Below are 17390 nucleotides of genomic sequence, written 5' to 3'. Positions count from 1 at the left end.
ATCCTCGCTACCAGAGTCTTCAGACGAGATACCATCGGCGCAACCGATTTGGAAAGCAAAAGACTTTGTAAACGCTACTTCTAGCCATATTCGAGAAAGCAGGGTAGCATGGCGCCAGCCGATTGCAGCTGGGATGCGAAGGGATCCCAGCTGAAGAAGAGTCTAGGTGGTGCAGCCGGTTGCGTTGCAGTAAACTTTGGGCGTTCCAGATGAGGAACCTGAACTACCGTGCGCGCATTTCAACTCTTCTAGCGGCGTTTGTCCTTTACAAAGGTATCGACTCCTCTTTGGCGCCTCGAAGAGCCGACCGAGCAGCGTTATCGGCTTCTTCGCTAGTAGTTCCCGTGGTCCGCGCCGCAGGGCTGATAGCCAATAAAGCGACCGGAGAGTTAGGTATCACAGTAGTGATGAATACACTCCTGTGACTAACAATGCAGCAGTTATGAAATTCACCGTAAGACGCCTTACATGCTTAGAAGGCAGGTCATTAATAGTATATCTACAATCATGGGAGCGTGCCTTTCAGAAAACTTGCAACAAAGTGCAGACGGCGCAATTGTACGCTTTCTTGAAGAATAAGCAGGACACAAGTCGTTGGAAAAGCAGCGAACGAGCGACGTAGCAACCGCACAACGATGAGACTGCATTGTACCACTTTGTTTTTTTTTCTTTCACTTAAACTGATTAAAGTGATTATTTTTTGACAAGTAGATGTTTGCGTTAGATCTTGTAAATTATCACGGGCCAATAGCTTACCCCATGAAAAATTAGTGAGCCTTTACGATGCTCCACGATGTACTGATGAATAAATTTGTAACGTACACTACAGATTACTAATCGCTAGCTGACGTGAACGTTAATATGTGATGGGTGCAAAGAACAGGAAAGCGGTGTCCTTGATTGTAGGGAACTAGGTACTACTAGGAAATTTCGAGATTTGTAGGCATACGGTGTGGTCAGCAGGCGCAGGACAGGAGGAATTGGAAATCGATGGGAGATGCACCTTCCTTCCCGGGGAACAAAATATGATGACGACGATGATGATGATAATTAACTACGTCATATCCTATCCTATCTTCTAAACATATCAATGATGCGACACTGTTCGTGTCACACTTTGAGAAAAGGCGACAAATCCGAAATTGTCGCTACTATTGAACTGAAATAAATTTATTTTTTTACGCAGCCATGTTAGCCCAGTTAACACTCCACGTGTAAGGGCAAGTAAATCGGGTCCAGCGGTGAATGTTGGGCAAGATCTATTACGAAGATGCAGCGTTTAAGAATTATGTGTGCATCAATTAGTCGCATTAAGAGGGAAGTGCCTTTATAGGATATATTCAGAATTCAAAATTACCCGCTCCTGTTTGTCTTACTGGCCGCAGCCACTTCGTATTTCACGCACGTCAGAGTTATTAATCCTTTCCTCAAGACAAGCAGCCTTTGATATTCAGTACTTGATTGTGTCGTTTGCTGCATCGCTGTCAATCAGGTCAGGCACATGAACGGGGCATAAACATTCTGCTTCACAGTGGTTGAAGCAGGGTGTGGCTTCTATTCTTCATTGTACTGTTTTCACATCGCTCATGAAGCCCGTACTGAGACGAAATATGAACGTCGCTGTCGGTTGATGTTGACCGACGGCGCCATGAACCTGTAGTCATTGAAGAGGCTCTGGTGAGATAGGTCTTTACTTTGGCCTCATGACGCGAAATATTTCCTCTTTCGAACGCAGAATACCCGGGCTAGGCTGAGCATCACAGACTGATGACATGTATATAGCCTTACGGCACAACCTTTCTTTGCACAACAGATTACAGGCGAAGGAGCGAATCCAGAAAATTCGACGTCAGTTGCACTGCAGTCGCTGTCTGTATCCCCTGCTCATTGCTCCCGCTCAACTAAAGGAAGCATCTTGCTCGTGAAACATACCCCTTGAGCCGTCTTCCTCAATCTAATCTTGCAAAGCGAAACGATGAGCCTTCGTCCATACTACCCCATTCCATCCAATACACTGGAACTTCGGGAGAAAATAATTTCAATAAATGGCCTACACATCCTTTTCAAGGTGAGTACACTATATACTCAACAGGAAACAATGACTAAACGAGCAATCAGTAGTATCTAGATGACAGTAAGTAAGCTGCAACCAGTAAAACAAACATTTACTTCGTGAGCGTGTGCCTTTGCATGAGGTGCAGAGCAACTGCTGTCGAAGGCGATTCACATTCTAAAAGTGAGCATTTCCTCTTGTCGTTATCATTTAAAAAAACCAAACTTTAGCCGCAACTGCTTACTTCAAAAAAGAAAAAAAAAACAAGAAAGACAAAGTAACCATGCGGTACGTGGCATTTTGTTATCCGTTAAACAAGAATATCATCGTAACATCGCACCCCTCAAGCTGTTGCCAAGTTTCCTCGTATAATGATCCTATCCTTTTTGTTTGCCCGCGTTTCTTTTTGTACCCGCTCTTCATTCTGTCTTTAGTTGCCCTTTCCCTTCCCATAGTGCAGGGTAGCAAACTGCAGGCTTTAACTCTGGTTAACGTCCCTGCCTTTGTGTAATTTGTATATCTTGCTCTCCCTCTCTCTCCAATTTCCTTATAGAGGGCTAGCAACCATTCCGCTTTTTGCACTCTTGCTGAAATGCTCAAATCTGTTAAATGGTGACTTCTTTGGAAAGTGAAGTGCAGGCAAACGCGCTTGATAAAAAGAGGACTCTTGATGTATTTTAAAGCTGAATTGTTTTGAGGTCAAGATTAGCTGCCATCGTCCATTTGCCCCATGGTACATGACCTTAATATTCAAAATGTTAATGGGCCAGTGTCAGTTAATTAGCCTTCTAAATCATTAGACGAGATGGCTATTTTTGCGACCACGCTCGTTCACATTCATGCTCCGTAAGAAGTATTATTGTGACCACGTATTCCATTTCTCGCCTACTACATACAGTAGAAGGCGAACCCCGCTCCTCTTTCCCCCGCTACACACACACACACAAATATATATATATATATATATATATATATATATATATATATATATATATATATATATATATGCTCATGGAAGGATGAAAGTGGAGGTGGAAGATCGAAGACACTGGCTGCGGCGTGTTGTTGGTGGTCAGAGGAGTTGAGAATGCTGACCACCAACAGCGCACAGAAGCCAGCATCTCCTATCGTCGTCTTCCCCTTTCTTCTTTCATCCTTCCGTAACTGTGTATGTATATATATATATATATATATATATATATATATATATATATATATATATATATAGGGTGGTTCGGCTGGTGCTGCCTCTACTGCGCAAGAAATATATACGTATATTGTTGGCACTCGGGGCAGCGTTACCGCCGGGATTCTCCACGCCATAAGGATGAGTATGTCCGGCTGTAGGATTGAAGGAAAGCGGGGTTTATTTGAGATTATTTGCATATTCACACAAGTAGTCCCATTCTAGTCCGGCCAAGCGTGTCTGCAGACGTCAGGAGACGTCAGCTCCTCTCAATGCATCAAAGGTCCGCTGTTAAAATGTTCGTCTTGCGAAGTACACTACACAAGATATTTAGACAATTTTGTTGCTGCCAATCAGAGGGGTCGTGAAGTTCGCAGGTCTCCGCCTCTTATATTTAACCTTTGGAGGAAGGACGAGGCAATTTGGAAACAGACTTCGTTCGCGCTCCTTCCGCAAAGCTGTTCACGGTTCCTCCAGGAAAGTCGTCGACTGATTTCCTCGCCATCCGTGACGGTCATCTTGTCATGGTCAGAGATTAGTCTTCGTGCTCGTTGCCACTTTCAAGGAGGGCGGCGGATGCTGTCGCTTCCAAGTAAGCCCCTTGTTTGCCTGTAGCGGTCGGTGCCCTAGTCCTAGACATGTTTTACTCTGCATATTCAAACATGAAGTTTATGGTCCCAGTGACACGTTGCATGTATAGGTCTTTAAAAGGGTCCTGGCCTACGCCACAGGCTTGGCGAGAAAAGCTGTCCACGGATAGCATAAGCTGCTGTGAACACCTCATTCAACTTTTGCAGTCGTGCGCGGCATCGGGAGCTCGCAAGTGCAGCCCGAAGCCACCTTTTTCTCAAGCGCTCCATTTCCTACCGAAGCCTTCATCTCACACTTTTCTGGACGGTTTATTTGGTATTCTGGCAGATTCAATACGAAGCTGCTGCTGGCCAATAGAAAGGCTGGCCCCTTTAGAAAAAGAATAGTTTTTTCTATATGGATATTATTCGAACTTTCGGGCTGCCTTATGCACCCACAGCCAATTTTATGGTGTTTTGTTCAGGTACCTTAGTATTTCTCAGTTATTTTGCCTAACTTGCAATATATCAGATGTCCCTCGATCGGCTGCTGAAGGTACCCATACAGCTCATTTAGTATGGTCTGTAGTTTCTGCGACAGAGAGCAACCAGAATTGGTGTTCGTTACAAGGTCAACCAGAAATGCCCGGCCAAATTGTAAAATTGAGAGCACCCTTAGTGCACTTGTGTTGGCTTCGCAGTGTTGATTACGTATTAGAAGCTCACGTAAAATGTTTTCTAAGAGTACGTCATTCGCTGTAGTATCGCATGGCCTGTACGTCGGTACCGTACGCTACCAAACCCGCTACTTAATGAGCGATGAATGCACTGTAAGATGTTTAACACCTTGAACTCACTCCATGTAGAAGCACGTGAGAATTACTTAGAGCTTGTTCGCCATATTGCAAAAGAGCTCACTCGACACACGTCCTGCCTCTTCGAGGAGTCAAGTACAGCTGACAATAGACCGAGTATACCACCATCATATGCACAATATATGAACTCGCCCGTGCCCACTCTGCATCTACCACGTCACCGGCTTCGCACACTTCAGAGACATACACTTTTTACAACGTAAACTGTTGTGGCCTTATTTCAACAGCCGCTTCAGCTGGCGAATGTGTCCGCCACCGGTGTCCATAGCAGCTATCGCCCCGAACGAGACAAAAAATATTCAATAATCGCGGGCAACGAGTCAGGGGCCGCTTCGTCGGAGTCAGCTAGCTACTCTGCAACTGCTCCACACCAGCGCTTGCTAGGATGCAGCGGAAAAGCGCTTTATAAAAACGTCCTTGCGCGCCGCGTAGCCTCGATACGTGCACATTTTGCATTGCAGTTGCTTTTTATTAGACCAGGTCGAACGCCATGTAGCAGATGCACAGGTAGCAATACAAGGCAGTTAAAGAAGGTTTGAGGAAGAAGATTAAGTTTAACATGTATACAAGAATGGTGGAAAAAATATAGATTGTGTACTTCAATCAATAAAGCTTGCTAAGTGACCGTGTCAGCGCTGCGTTTCAAAGCGGATGCCAATAAATCATCATCCTCGTCATCAACATCGTATTGTGCCACATTTTTTGCGATATGAGATACGGGCCGGATAGTGTCTATACACGTGCGCCTTTTGCATTGCAGTGGGATATTATTATGCCAGGTGGCATGTCATGCAGCAGTTGCATGGGTGGCGGTACAAGGTAGATAGCGAAGCCTTGAGAAGCAAAAGAACATCATGGAAATGTATAAATATTGTAGTAATGAAAAACATGCATGACATATCTGATTAGTTCAAGTAGACTATAGGTGACTGTTTGCCACCGTCCCGTTTCGAAGGGGATGCCATTAAATCATCATCATCATCATTAGCGTGTTATGGTGGCATTCGACACGCGATGTGACATGCGCGCCGCGTAGAGTCGATACGTGCAAGCTTTGTATTGCAGTTCGGTTATGTTCCACCAGGTTTCGCAACATGTAGCAGTTGCATATAGCAGTTGCACGGTGCATGTAACTAGGCCTAGTTAACTCAAGTAGGCTAGGTGGCAGTTAGTCACGACCCCTTTTAGAAGGAGATGCCAATGACCCATTATTATCATCATCATAATCAACAACAACATAGCGTGCCACGGGTCGAGGGATGTGACATGTGTGTCATGTGGTCTGGATACCTGTGTTTACTCTTATGTACACGTTATGCCGCCTCCTCGCATGGTACGAACCACTGCTGAAAAAGCGAATCATAGAGCTACGCACCCGGCTGCAACCAGGCAACATTAGACTGTGCAGACCGCTGTGCAGAGAGCACGACAAGGCGGAGCAGAAATCGCAACTCGCCGTCGGCGCCGGACGGACCGGTGAAATCGTTCTCGCGAAAAAGACTCTGAGAGTCTTTGCCGCAAAGGCCCTGTAGTGCGTGGTGCCGAAAATGAATCTCGTGTGTAACCGCTTCTCCAGCGTACGCTGTAACTGTTTCGCGTACCGCGCAGGGCTATGGCTTTTTTTCCACTTCGGCACTCCTAACGCTCACGTAATAAGCAAAAAAGTGAAAGGACACTGTGAAGAATACCGTACGAATATAAAGTTGTGCGCGTTCAGAGAGCTGTGCACGGTCCAAGACTGAACACAGTCCCATTGGATCATCCCTATACCCCCCAAAATTTAGACAGGGAACAATGTAGACTCAATGGAAGCTTTCATTTCGGAGCCGCGTGTCTTCAAAACACGTCTATTCTGTCAAATATTGAACAAATTTCTTCACAATATTGTTACGTAGGAAGACGCAGACGAAAAGCTATGTACAAATATATTTACAAGGAAAATACGCTGCGCTTGGCCAAGAGGCAACAGCCCGCGCTAGCTTCTAATCGTCATCGTCGTCTTCGCACTGCTGGCCTTTCGTGATCGCGCATATTGTGCCGTAGCACTACCCCCGGCTGCAAAAGCGCCGTCCCGGAGCGACTAAAGATCGGACTCGGAAGCAGTGTAGTAGGCCTTGAGCCTACTGACGTGTACGACATCACTAGATGCCACAGGAGAGGACGAGGTTGAGGCCACAGGAGCAATTTCGTAAGTCACAGGCGTCACCTGGCGCAGCACGCGGTAGGGCCCTGTGTATCGCGAAAGGAGCTTCTCTGAAAGTCCGACGTGACGAGAGGGCGACCACAGGAGCACGAGCGCACCAGGTGAAAACTGTACGTCACGATGGCGGGCGTTGTACTGACACTGCTGAGTGGTCTGTGAGGCCGTCAGTCGAGCACGGGCAAGCTGGCGTGCATGGTCAGCGAGGGCGATGGCGTCGCGCGCATACTCGCTTGTTGAGACCGCAGCAGGAGGAAGTGCCGTGTCTAGGGGCAAGGTAGGTTCGCGACCGTACAGTAGATAAAAGGGAGAAAATCCGGCGGTGTCGTGCCGGGAAGAATTGTACGCAAATGTTACGTAAGGAAGGGCAATGTCCCAGTCGTGGTGGTCCTTGGAAACGTACTTGGCCAGCATATCGGTACGAGTACGGTTTAACCGCTCTGTCAGGCCATTGGTTTGAGGATGGTATGAAGTAGTCAGTTTGTGTTGAATGGAGCAGGAACGCACAATGTCAGCGATAACTTTCGAGAGGAAGTTTCGACCACGGTCAGTAAGCAGCTGTCGCGGGGCGCCATGAAGCAAGATAATGTCACGCAAGAGAAAGTCCGCGACGTCAGTGGCGCAGCTGGTAGGGAGAGCCCGAGTGATAGCGTATCGGGTGGCGTAATCAGTCGCGACGGCTACCCATTTGTTCCCAGAAGATGACGTGGGAAAGGGACCGAGCAGGTCTAATCCAACACGAAAGAACGGTTCCACAGGGACGGTGATCGGCTGGAGATGACCGGCAGGTAGCACCTGAGGTGTCTTCCGACGCTGGCAGGGATCACAGGCAGCAACATAGCGTCGAACGGAGCGAGCGAGACCAGGCCAATAGAAGCGGCGGCGGACGCGGTCGTACGTGCGGGTTACCCCAAGATGTCCTGAAGTGGGTGCGTCATGCATCTCAAAGAGCACAGTCTGTCGTAGCTGTTTTGGCACGACAAGAAGAAGGTCAGAGCCGTCAGGGAGGAAGTTCCTTCGATACAGAATGCCACCCTGGAGGACATATCGGCGAACGGATGCGTCGGTAGGTGTAGAGCGCAGACGCTCGATAAGTGCTCGCAGCGATAGGTCTCGGTACTGCTCATCGGCGATGTTACCGAAGGCAGAGACAGAGAAAATGCCGTTGGCGCTACTACTGTCGGCGTCGTCAGGCTCGTCGACCGGGTAGCGAGACAGGCAGTCAGCGTCCTTGTGTAGTCGGCCAGATTTATAGGTGACAGTATACGAATATTCTTGGAGGCGTAAGGCCCAGCGACCAAGTCTTCCTGTAGGATCTTTCAGTGAGCATAACCAGCAAAGCGCGTGATGGTCTGTGACAACGGAAAAGGATCGGCCATATAAGTATGGGCGGAATTTCGCAACCGCCCAAACTAGGGCCAGACACTCACGCTCAGTGATGGAATAGTTGCGCTCCGCGGGTGAGAGGAGCCTGCTGGCGTAAGCGATAACACGGTCGTGGCCACGCTGGCGTTGTGCCAGTACTGCTCCAATTCCGTGACCGCTGGCATCAGTACGGACTTCGGTAGGCGCAGAAGGATCGAAATGGGCCAAAACGGGAGGCGTTGTGAGAATGTCGATTAGATGAGAGAATGCAGAGGCCTCGTTATCGCCCCACTGGAAAGGAGCGTCTTTTTTCAAAAGGTCGGTTAGTGGTCGTGCTATGGCGGCGAAATTTCTCACGAAACGGCGGAAGTACGAACAAAGGCCGATGAAGCTGCGCACATCCTTGACACACTTCGGAACAGGGAAGTGCGTAACAGCATGGATCTTGCCTGGGTCCGGTTGCACTCCGTTCGCGTCAACGAGATGCCCAAGGACGGTAATCTGGCGACGGCCGAATTGGCACTTCGATGCGTTGAGTTGCAGACCGGCTCGCCGAAAAACGTCCAGGACTGCTGAGAGGCGCTCGAGGTGCGTAGCGAACGTTGGGGAGAATACGATAACGTCGTCCAAGTAGCACAGGCACGTGGACCATTTGAAACCGTGAAGAAGGGAGTCCATCATGCGTTCAAAAGTGGCAGGGGCGTTACATAGACCGAACGGCATCACTTTGAATTGATAAAGACCGTCGGGTGTGACAAAAGCAGTCTTCTCGCGGTCGAGATCGTCCACGGCAATCTGCCAGTAGCCGGAGCGAAGGTCAATAGAAGAGAAATAGCGAGCACCGTGGAGGCAGTCAAGGGCGTCATCAATCCGAGGTAGGGGATACACGTCCTTTTTGGTAACCCTGTTAAGGTGCCGATAATCCACGCAAAAGCGCCATGAGCCATCCTTCTTTTTGACCAGTACTACAGGTGACGCCCATGGACTATATGATGGTTCAATAATGTTCTTGGCAAGCATTTTGCGAACTTCTGCGTGAATAACTTGACGCTCAGCTGGTGACACTCGATACGGGTGGCGATGAATAGGAGGGGCATCGCCGGTATTAATGCGATGTTTGACAGCTGTAGTTTGGGCTAAAGGACGATCGTTAAAGTCAAAAATATCGTGGTAGGAAAACAGAACGCGGTAGAGTTCACGAGCGTGCTCGGAGGGCAAGTCGGGGGCAATCATTTTCCGTAAGTCAGCGATGGTACAATTTGCCGACTGCGATGGTAGAGGAGTATCGGATGAAGTGTCGTCTACTGCAATGGATGCTACTGAGTGATCCTCGAATGAACAAAGCTGGGCCAAAGACATCCCACGTGGCAGCACTTGTGTCGTCAAGCCAAAGTTGACCACTGGCAGGCAGACGCAATTCGCCGTAATAGATAAAACTGTATGGGGTACTGTGATCCCATGTGTAAGGAGGACGTCTTGCATAGGAGCCGCGATGTAGTGACCGTCGGGGACTGGTGGGGATGACACTAGGTCAACGTAGGTCAGTGCCGAAGGTGGCAAGCGAACGAAGTCGGCGGAACTGAGGCGACTGGGGTGTGGTTCAGCAGGATCCAGAACAGGCAGGTCAAGGCGGAGAGTACTGGCGGAACAATCGATGAGAGCAGAATGTGCGGAAAGGAAGTCTAAGCCGAGGATGATGTCGTGGGGACAGTGGGCGATGACTGTGAATAGCACGATTGTTGAGCGATCGGCGAAGGAGACGCGGGCGGTACACATACCAATTACGGGAGCTGTTCCGCCATCGGCGACACGGACAACAGGCGTCGTGGCGGGCGTGATAATTTTCTTGAGCCGGTTACGAAGGTCAGCGCTCATTACGGACAAATGCGCCCCAGTGTCTATGAGAGCAGACACAGAAACACCGTCGACTTGCACGTCAAGAAGGTTCAGATGAGTGGGCAAAGTCAGTAGAGGATTTGGCGGCGTAGGGAGCAATGCAGCGTCACCTCGAGGCGCTGCATCGTCTAGTTTTCCGGCTGGGAGCGGCGTCCGAAGGGAGTCGGCGAATAGGAGCGACGGGGCTGGGGAGAGCGAGATTGTCGTCGTTGGGGCGAAGGCGAACGAGAATAGGGGCGGTTCGTTGCAGGAGAATCAGTGGCGGCATTATCGGAGCGTGCGGCATAGGGACGAGAAGGGCCACCTGAGGGGCGAGAGTAGGCTGTATAAGTAGGCCGGCTCGGGGAACTCCAGCGACTACGACAGTGCCGAGAAATGTGCCCGATTCGATGGCAGTGAAAACAAATAGGCTTGTCGTCAGCAGTGCGCCATTCAGATGGGTTGCGGAAACGTGGTGGGTAAGAAGATGCGGGACGGGGCGAAATCGAAGAAGCCGGGCGGGTATTAGGGCGATGGGCCGAGCAGATGGTGTGAAGACCCATGTTTTCAAACTCCTGGCGGACAACTGCCTGGATCAGTGAGACCGTGACTGCAGATGTGTTGGTGGGACTGGAGTCGAAGGCAGCCGGATAGGCGGCCTCGATCTCACGCCGGACGATCCTGGTAACATCGGCAGTGTTGTTGGGACGAGGAGCGTCGGCACAGGAAGATGTCGCTGGGGTGTTGGGCAGACGGGCAAACTGCTGGTCGATACGTCGGCTTTTGGCGAGTTCCAGGCGGCGGCACTCTCTTATAACAGCATCCACCGTCGCTACGTTGTTGCAAACGAGCAAGTTGAAGGCGTCATCGGCAATGCCTTTGAGGATGTGGGAAACCTTGTCTGACTCAGTCATGTGGGTGTCAACTTTGCGGCACAGAGCCAAGACGTCCTGAATGTACGTTACATAGGGCTCTGTTGACGTCTGCACACGGCCGGAAAGCGCCTTCTGCGCGGCAAGTTGTTGACCGTAGGGGTTGCCGAACAAGTCTCGAAGCTGTGTCTTAAGTGAATCCCAACTGGTGAGCTCATCTTCGTGCGTGCGATACCAAACTCGAGGTGTGCCACCGAGGTAAAAGACTACGTTGGCGAGCATAATAGTAGGGTCCCACCGGTTATTGCGGCTGACGTGTTCATACAGGCTGATCCAGTCATCGACGTCTTCCCCATCTTGGCCCGAGAATACGCCAGGATCACGGGGAGCGGGGAGAGTGATGTAGGTCGTCGAAGTGGCAGCAGGTGTCGGAGCCGGCGGAGTCGGGTTGTCGTCGCCGGGAGCCATGAAGGAAGGCTCGACGTACCGTCCACTGCGAAGCTCCGTGACGAGGTACAGGGAACGTCCACCTCCACCAGATATGTTACGTAGGAAGACGCAGACGAAAAGCTATGTACAAATATATTTACAAGGAAAATACGCTGCGCTTGGCCAAGAGGCAACAGCCCGCGCTAGCTTCTAATCGTCGTCGTCGTCTTCGCACTGCTGGCCTTTCGTGATCGCGCATATTGTGCCGTAGCAATATCCTGCATTGTTCTTTGTCAATTGGAAATGACCAAGGGCAAATACAAAGGGTCTCTGTACGCTCATTTTCCGGATTATTTGCCACAAATTTTCTGTACTGAACTACAACCACGCCTTCCATCAACATTTTCCTCGGTTTGCTTTTGGAATTCAATACAGAATTGGTCAAAAAACTTGAAATCGATGTGAACGGCCGTGGAGCAGCTGCGCTCCGCTGTCGCAGCGCTGCCAGCGGGGGGAAACTCCCCTGTTTCGGTGGCAGAGGTAATTCGCGCCATCTGTGTGCAGGGCGAACCCGAAAATTCGTTCCCTTGCATGGCCTCGTAGATCATCGCGCGCACGCGCGCCGATAGATGGCCGAGCCCTTCCCCCCCTTCAACTCCTCGCCTCTCACCCTCCCTGGCTACTCCATCACCTTCGACACTCTCCGCGCCCGTGCCGTGAGGCCCCGCCGGCCCGGCGCCAGCTTAGCCCGCTGCATGACGTTTCATGTTTCGTAATCTGCTGTTATCGAGAAGCGTGCACTGCTACGCGTCGACTGGCGTGGGTAGTTTCGTCAGTTTCCTGGTCCTCGGTAGCTGTGTGCTTGTGCTCCGCGACGTTTCACCTGTTTCACGACGCGTACCGCTCGTGCTTTCTACAGTGCTGCACAAATACCGCAAAAACAAGCCCTGCGAGGTTTTTCCGGGTTTCTAAAGACAGCAGGTGAGCGCGCAGACCCTAGTACATCAGAAGGCGCATGTATGTACACGAACACATCCCTGTCCATGTATGTGCGCCATGAGCCTCCGGACGTCGTTGCGCCTTGATTGTGCTACACTTCCCTCTTGCCGGTACAGAAACCTGACAGATAGATGTTCCTTCTCATTGTCACTTGGTCTATGACTTGTGCATTTCTGTGCCAAGCCTCATTCTGTAACTTCAGTAACTTCCCCAGCTTTCCATACCGCCCTCAGGGCTTTTTCTGTGTGTCACGTTCTAAGAACATACTAACAGCTGAAAAATTACTGTTCGTGTTAGTGTATTTTCTCGGTAATCACCGACGGGAAGACCGCGCGAAGAACCTTCATGCGTAGGCATGAAAAGTTTTTTTTCTTCTGGAAAGCATGAGCATTGCAAGTGTACGTCCTACATGCAGATTTTTGCAGTTCGTGTTTATTATACGAAGGAGTGCCCAGTAGGTACGACCTTAAGTGACGTAATTTTATTGCTAAGCACTGCATTCAGGGCGAAAGAGAAGTCGTGTTTTTGGTTTATTTTACCTGGTCTTTGATTGAGGAATAGGCCTTTCCGCGACTGTTTTTTTATGTGCTGCTGCAAAAGCGGGCTACCTTCTGTTCCCCTTGCCACCGTTACTCAAGATGTGGCCAAGTGCAAAATAAAGTGATAATGTGTATTTCAGTTTTCAGTACAATCTAATTTTTGTTCTGCCATGTCTTTTTCAATTAGTTAAGTAGTAATGAACATGTCACGCATTTCATATACTTTCGTGCAGGTTTATACGTAAGCTCTTTTTTGGTATGGCTGTCAATTAAACAATGCTAGCATTTTATTCTATTTTTTAGGTACTTTGCGTGTCATTGTTTTTGCCATTACCAGTGAGTTTTCCCTTTCTGTACTTGTCAATGACTATGTCACACACGTCGTCCAGTTTTGTGCGATATCTTAGTGCATATATCAGAAGCTCGTCTACATTTCGGTCTTGAGGGCGTATAAAAATCTAGTTTTTTGTATGTGTGTGCAAAAGAAATGGCCTTCGGGTTTTCTAGCGCTTTTTTGTCATTTCACCGTCTGTGAACTTTTGTGTTCAGTACTCTTGTACGTGTCATGCACCTTTCACTTTTGCTCATTTTTTAGCGTGTATCACACCACGTTATAAGAAAAATCTGTTTTCGGAAACGAAGCCAATAAAGCGAGACCAAAGATCTGTTGTGTTGGAAGTGCAATATTTTTTTTATGTCCCGGCACATGCTGGTACAATATAAGTATGGGCAAAACTGCGTGCGTGCCAACCCATAGCCCACGGCGCACCACGCGCCATAGAAAAAAAAAAAAAAAAAAGATGCATGCATACCGGTAAAAACGAAAAAAGTAAACGGCGCGCGCGGCATGGGGGAAAGGGAGTGGAGTGAGTAGGCATAATAAAACAAGAAGAAAAGAAAAACGTTTGGGAGAGGAGGCGTCGCGCTGCTGTTCCTGTTTCCATTAGAACTTAAACAATCGTGTGCGCCGCCATTTTGCTTCTGCGTCACCCTACGGTTAGGACCGTAACTGAAGGGCATCTTGGCGCTAGCGTCGAAAGAGCGTCTGCTCGAAAACAGCCAATGGCAGCCATGCCGAGATTCACCCGCTGGCGCTGCCACCGTCGGCGCGTGCCGCTGCTCGCTTGCGTCGAGGAAAAAGAGGGCGAGGGTACCATGTTCTTACCTGATGTTATTACTCTCAAGCGTCGTTTGATAACAGCGCTCATGAAAAAGTAGTGCGGCGAACGCGACGGTGGCGAAGCGGAAACCACCCGACCGGCTTGCATGGCTTTTGCAGCGTATGCTGGATGAGTGGGCGGGGGTCTTTGGCGATCGCTGTCAAAAGCGATACGCTCAAATTTCACAATTCCGAGTATCATAAGCATCAGGTATTGTTTACCGGGACCAAATTAAAGGAACAGCTGTGCGAATAGTTCTGCGCATGCTCGAACACGGGCACATTGCAAGGATCGTAGGTAAGTTTTGACTTCAGCAGGTTAATGATATATTAAATAACATGCCACAGTGCCATGTCGTATATGTAATCATGAATGTCACAAGTAGCAAATTAATCAAGAAAGCATACACTTCAGGGTGGCAGCTGCATCTCTCGACGAAATCATAGGGGGGAGCATGCATTCAAGGCATTGGGCTTGGCCTGTGGTTACCCCGAACAATTGCAGTTTGCCCATTTGCTTGACTAATAACTACCCAAGGTCACTGGTTGAAAGGACGCTACCTATAACCCATTTTTTTTAAAACTGCCTGTAAAGCCCTTTCTTGTAGAGACGAACGATACCTCAGTAAACTATATCCAATATACTTCTTCCAGTAAACTCGTGACAGTGACAGCAATGCCGGTGTGATGCATTCAATATACGGTAATCCTATAATCTCGTGGTCCTGGTTTACCTTATGCGATTCAAACGCGTGATACCCAGTGCAAACGGGCTGAACTTACACTGGCCTCATGTGTGCATGAAAGTGGGCCCTAACGACAATGAGGCAGTGTGCACGAAGATACCAAAAAAGGCGAGATAGTGGGCACTTTCCGCAATGCCGAGGGAATGGGTCTAACTCTATCGGCTACTCAGGCAGGGAAAACGTCTTCTACTCCCGAAAAGTGTTCGTAATCTCACTGTGTGTTTATTTAAAGAACTTCAACGCCAAACACACTTGTTTGGTCGTTCCTTAATGGAGAAGTGTTGTCAACGTATTTGAAATATTGTAACGGTGATTACAGGCCCTTTTCGAACAGAGCCTTTGTAGTCGAAATTACTGCTTCTGGTCTTTTCTAAATCAACAATGATTGAATTGCCCGCATGTTACAATAAAACCTGAAACAACGCTAGACAGCAGTGAGATGTTAGTTTATTTTTGATCTTTTGTTTTGATCGCACCCAAAAACAGATTCAAAATGTTTCTCTAAAGCATAATGCGAAGGCTCTCGCCTTTCAATGTGTAGGATAAACTTGTAATAGGTAGTTTCGACGATTAGGAAAATTTTTATGCTATAATGCGCTGCATGGAAGCCGAGCAGTTCCGCCCAGGCCACCGCATTGACTCGCACGGAGCGCCATACCACGGCGGCCGCAAGACAACCGACGCCGCAGTTGTTTTTACGAGCCCTGTTATCAAAGCATGCTTGAGAGTAAGGGATATGCTTCCCTTGCCCTCTTTATCATCTGCGCAAGCGAGCAGCGACGCGCCTCGGCGGTGGCAGCGCCGCAGTAGCCTAGCGCAGCCGCTCCCCGGCCTTTCACAGCGGGTTCAAGTTTTCACGCGATAGCGTCAAGGAGCTCGTGTCGCAGAAAAGCCGGTGTCGTCGGCGGCATTAACCGTGAGCGAAAAATGGCGGAAGGCAATTCATAAATAAAAACAACATGCAAGATGGGCTGGTTGGGAATCGAACCAGGGTCTCCAGAGTGTGAGACGGAGACGCTACCACTCAGACATGAGTTCGATGCCTCAAAGCGGGAGAAAAGCGCCTCTATGAATGCGGCATTGCCTTAAAAACGTGCCGTACAAATTTATACTGCGGTGTATATCGGTAATTATGAGCATGTAATTTACAGAAGTCGCAGTTCAACGAGTAGCGAAGTACGTTTCCGCTTCATTTCTTCTGCTCTTGACGCACACGCACAGACATCTTGCGGCAAACACAGAAGACCCCCTCCTCGCAATGTACGGCGCTACCCTGGAAGGTGGCGCGCCACTCGGCCGCTTCTCACAGGATTTCTCACAGGAGACATAGACAGGATTTTGTGGCGAATGGACGTGCTTTTCGGGGCTCTGTGGCGGTGACGAAATCATAAGTTTTGTGCATGCTTTTAGCTTGCTTCTGTTTTTTTTTATTTGCTAACTTTTGGCCTTTAAATAGTATTTGGGCGGTTTTGTTTCTATTTTTTTTTTATTGCCTCCCGTATTTCGGATGAGCTGGTGTGTTTCTTGTATATTTGGTTTTGCAGGATGGTTAGAGCGTGCTTTCGCGCCACGTGCTTGTAAACGTTCAGCCGGGTGGGACCTTAAGTGTTTGTAGTCTTTGAATGGTAACTTGGAACTGGCAAGACTAATGGCTATTAGTGGTTTTACTGTGTGTGTTTTAGTAGAAAAATGAGAGCGTGGCCGCGTGGTTGAGCGCGTGCGAGAGCGTGTCATACCCTCGGTCTCCGCAGCATTGATTGCTTTTGAAACTGTGGTGAGAGTTGCTCTGCGGCATTTTGAGGATTTGGATCCTGTGCCTATCAGTTTTCGCTAAAAGGCACGTACTTTGCAATGACATAGCATTATAGTATTTGTATCAGTATGGACCAACTGCAACGCATGCTCAGTGACATGGAGAGGCAAAGCCGAAGGGTGGGTCTAAAAATTAATCTGCAGAAAACTAAAGTAATGTTTAACAGTCTCGGAAAAGAACAGCAGTTTACGATAGGAAGTGAGGCTCTGGAAGTGGTAAGGGAATACATCTACTTAGGACAGGTAGTGACTGCGGATCCAGATCATGAGGCTGAAATAATCAGAAGAATAAGAATGGGCTGGGGTGCGTTTGGTAGGCACTCTCAGATCATGAACAGCAGGTTGCCATTATCCCTCAAGAGAAAGGTTTATAACAGCTGTGTCTTACCAGTACTCACGTGCGGGGCAGAAACCTGGATGCTTACGAAAAGGCTTCTACTTAAATTGAGGACGACGCAACGACGTATGGAAAGAAGAATGGTAGCTGTAACGTTAAGGGATAAGAAAAGAGCATATTGGTTGAGGGAACAAACGTGTGTTAATGATATCTTAGTTGAAATCAAGAAAAAGAAATGGGCATGGGCAGGACACGTAATGAGGAGGGAAGATAACCGATGGTCATTAAGAGTTACGGAATGGATTCTAAGGGAAGGGAAGCGTAGCAGAGCGCGGCAGAAAGTGAGGTGGGCGGATGAGATTAAGTTTGCAGGG

The 17390-nt window shown here is 48.8% G+C and overlaps 1 protein-coding gene across 2 annotated transcripts in view; it reads left to right on the top strand.

The window, feature by feature from the left end:
- Nucleotides 1-881: 881 nt before the first annotated feature.
- LOC129384279 (uncharacterized) overlaps nucleotides 882-17390 on the top strand; it is an 86346-nt gene continuing 69837 nt past the window's right edge. For both annotated transcript variants that reach the window (XM_072289328.1, XM_072289327.1), the window contains exon 1: nucleotides 882-2068. In XM_072289328.1, coding sequence (XP_072145429.1) covers nucleotides 1976-2068 — 93 coding nt within the window. In that variant the 5' untranslated portion in view covers nucleotides 882-1975. The remainder of the gene's footprint in view (nucleotides 2069-17390) is intronic.

The sequence above is a fragment of the Dermacentor andersoni genome, chromosome 7 (assembly GCF_023375885.2).
Source record: "Dermacentor andersoni chromosome 7, qqDerAnde1_hic_scaffold, whole genome shotgun sequence".
Lineage (NCBI taxonomy): Eukaryota > Metazoa > Arthropoda > Arachnida > Ixodida > Ixodidae > Dermacentor > Dermacentor andersoni.
This window is presented reverse-complemented; position numbering and strand designations above follow the sequence as displayed.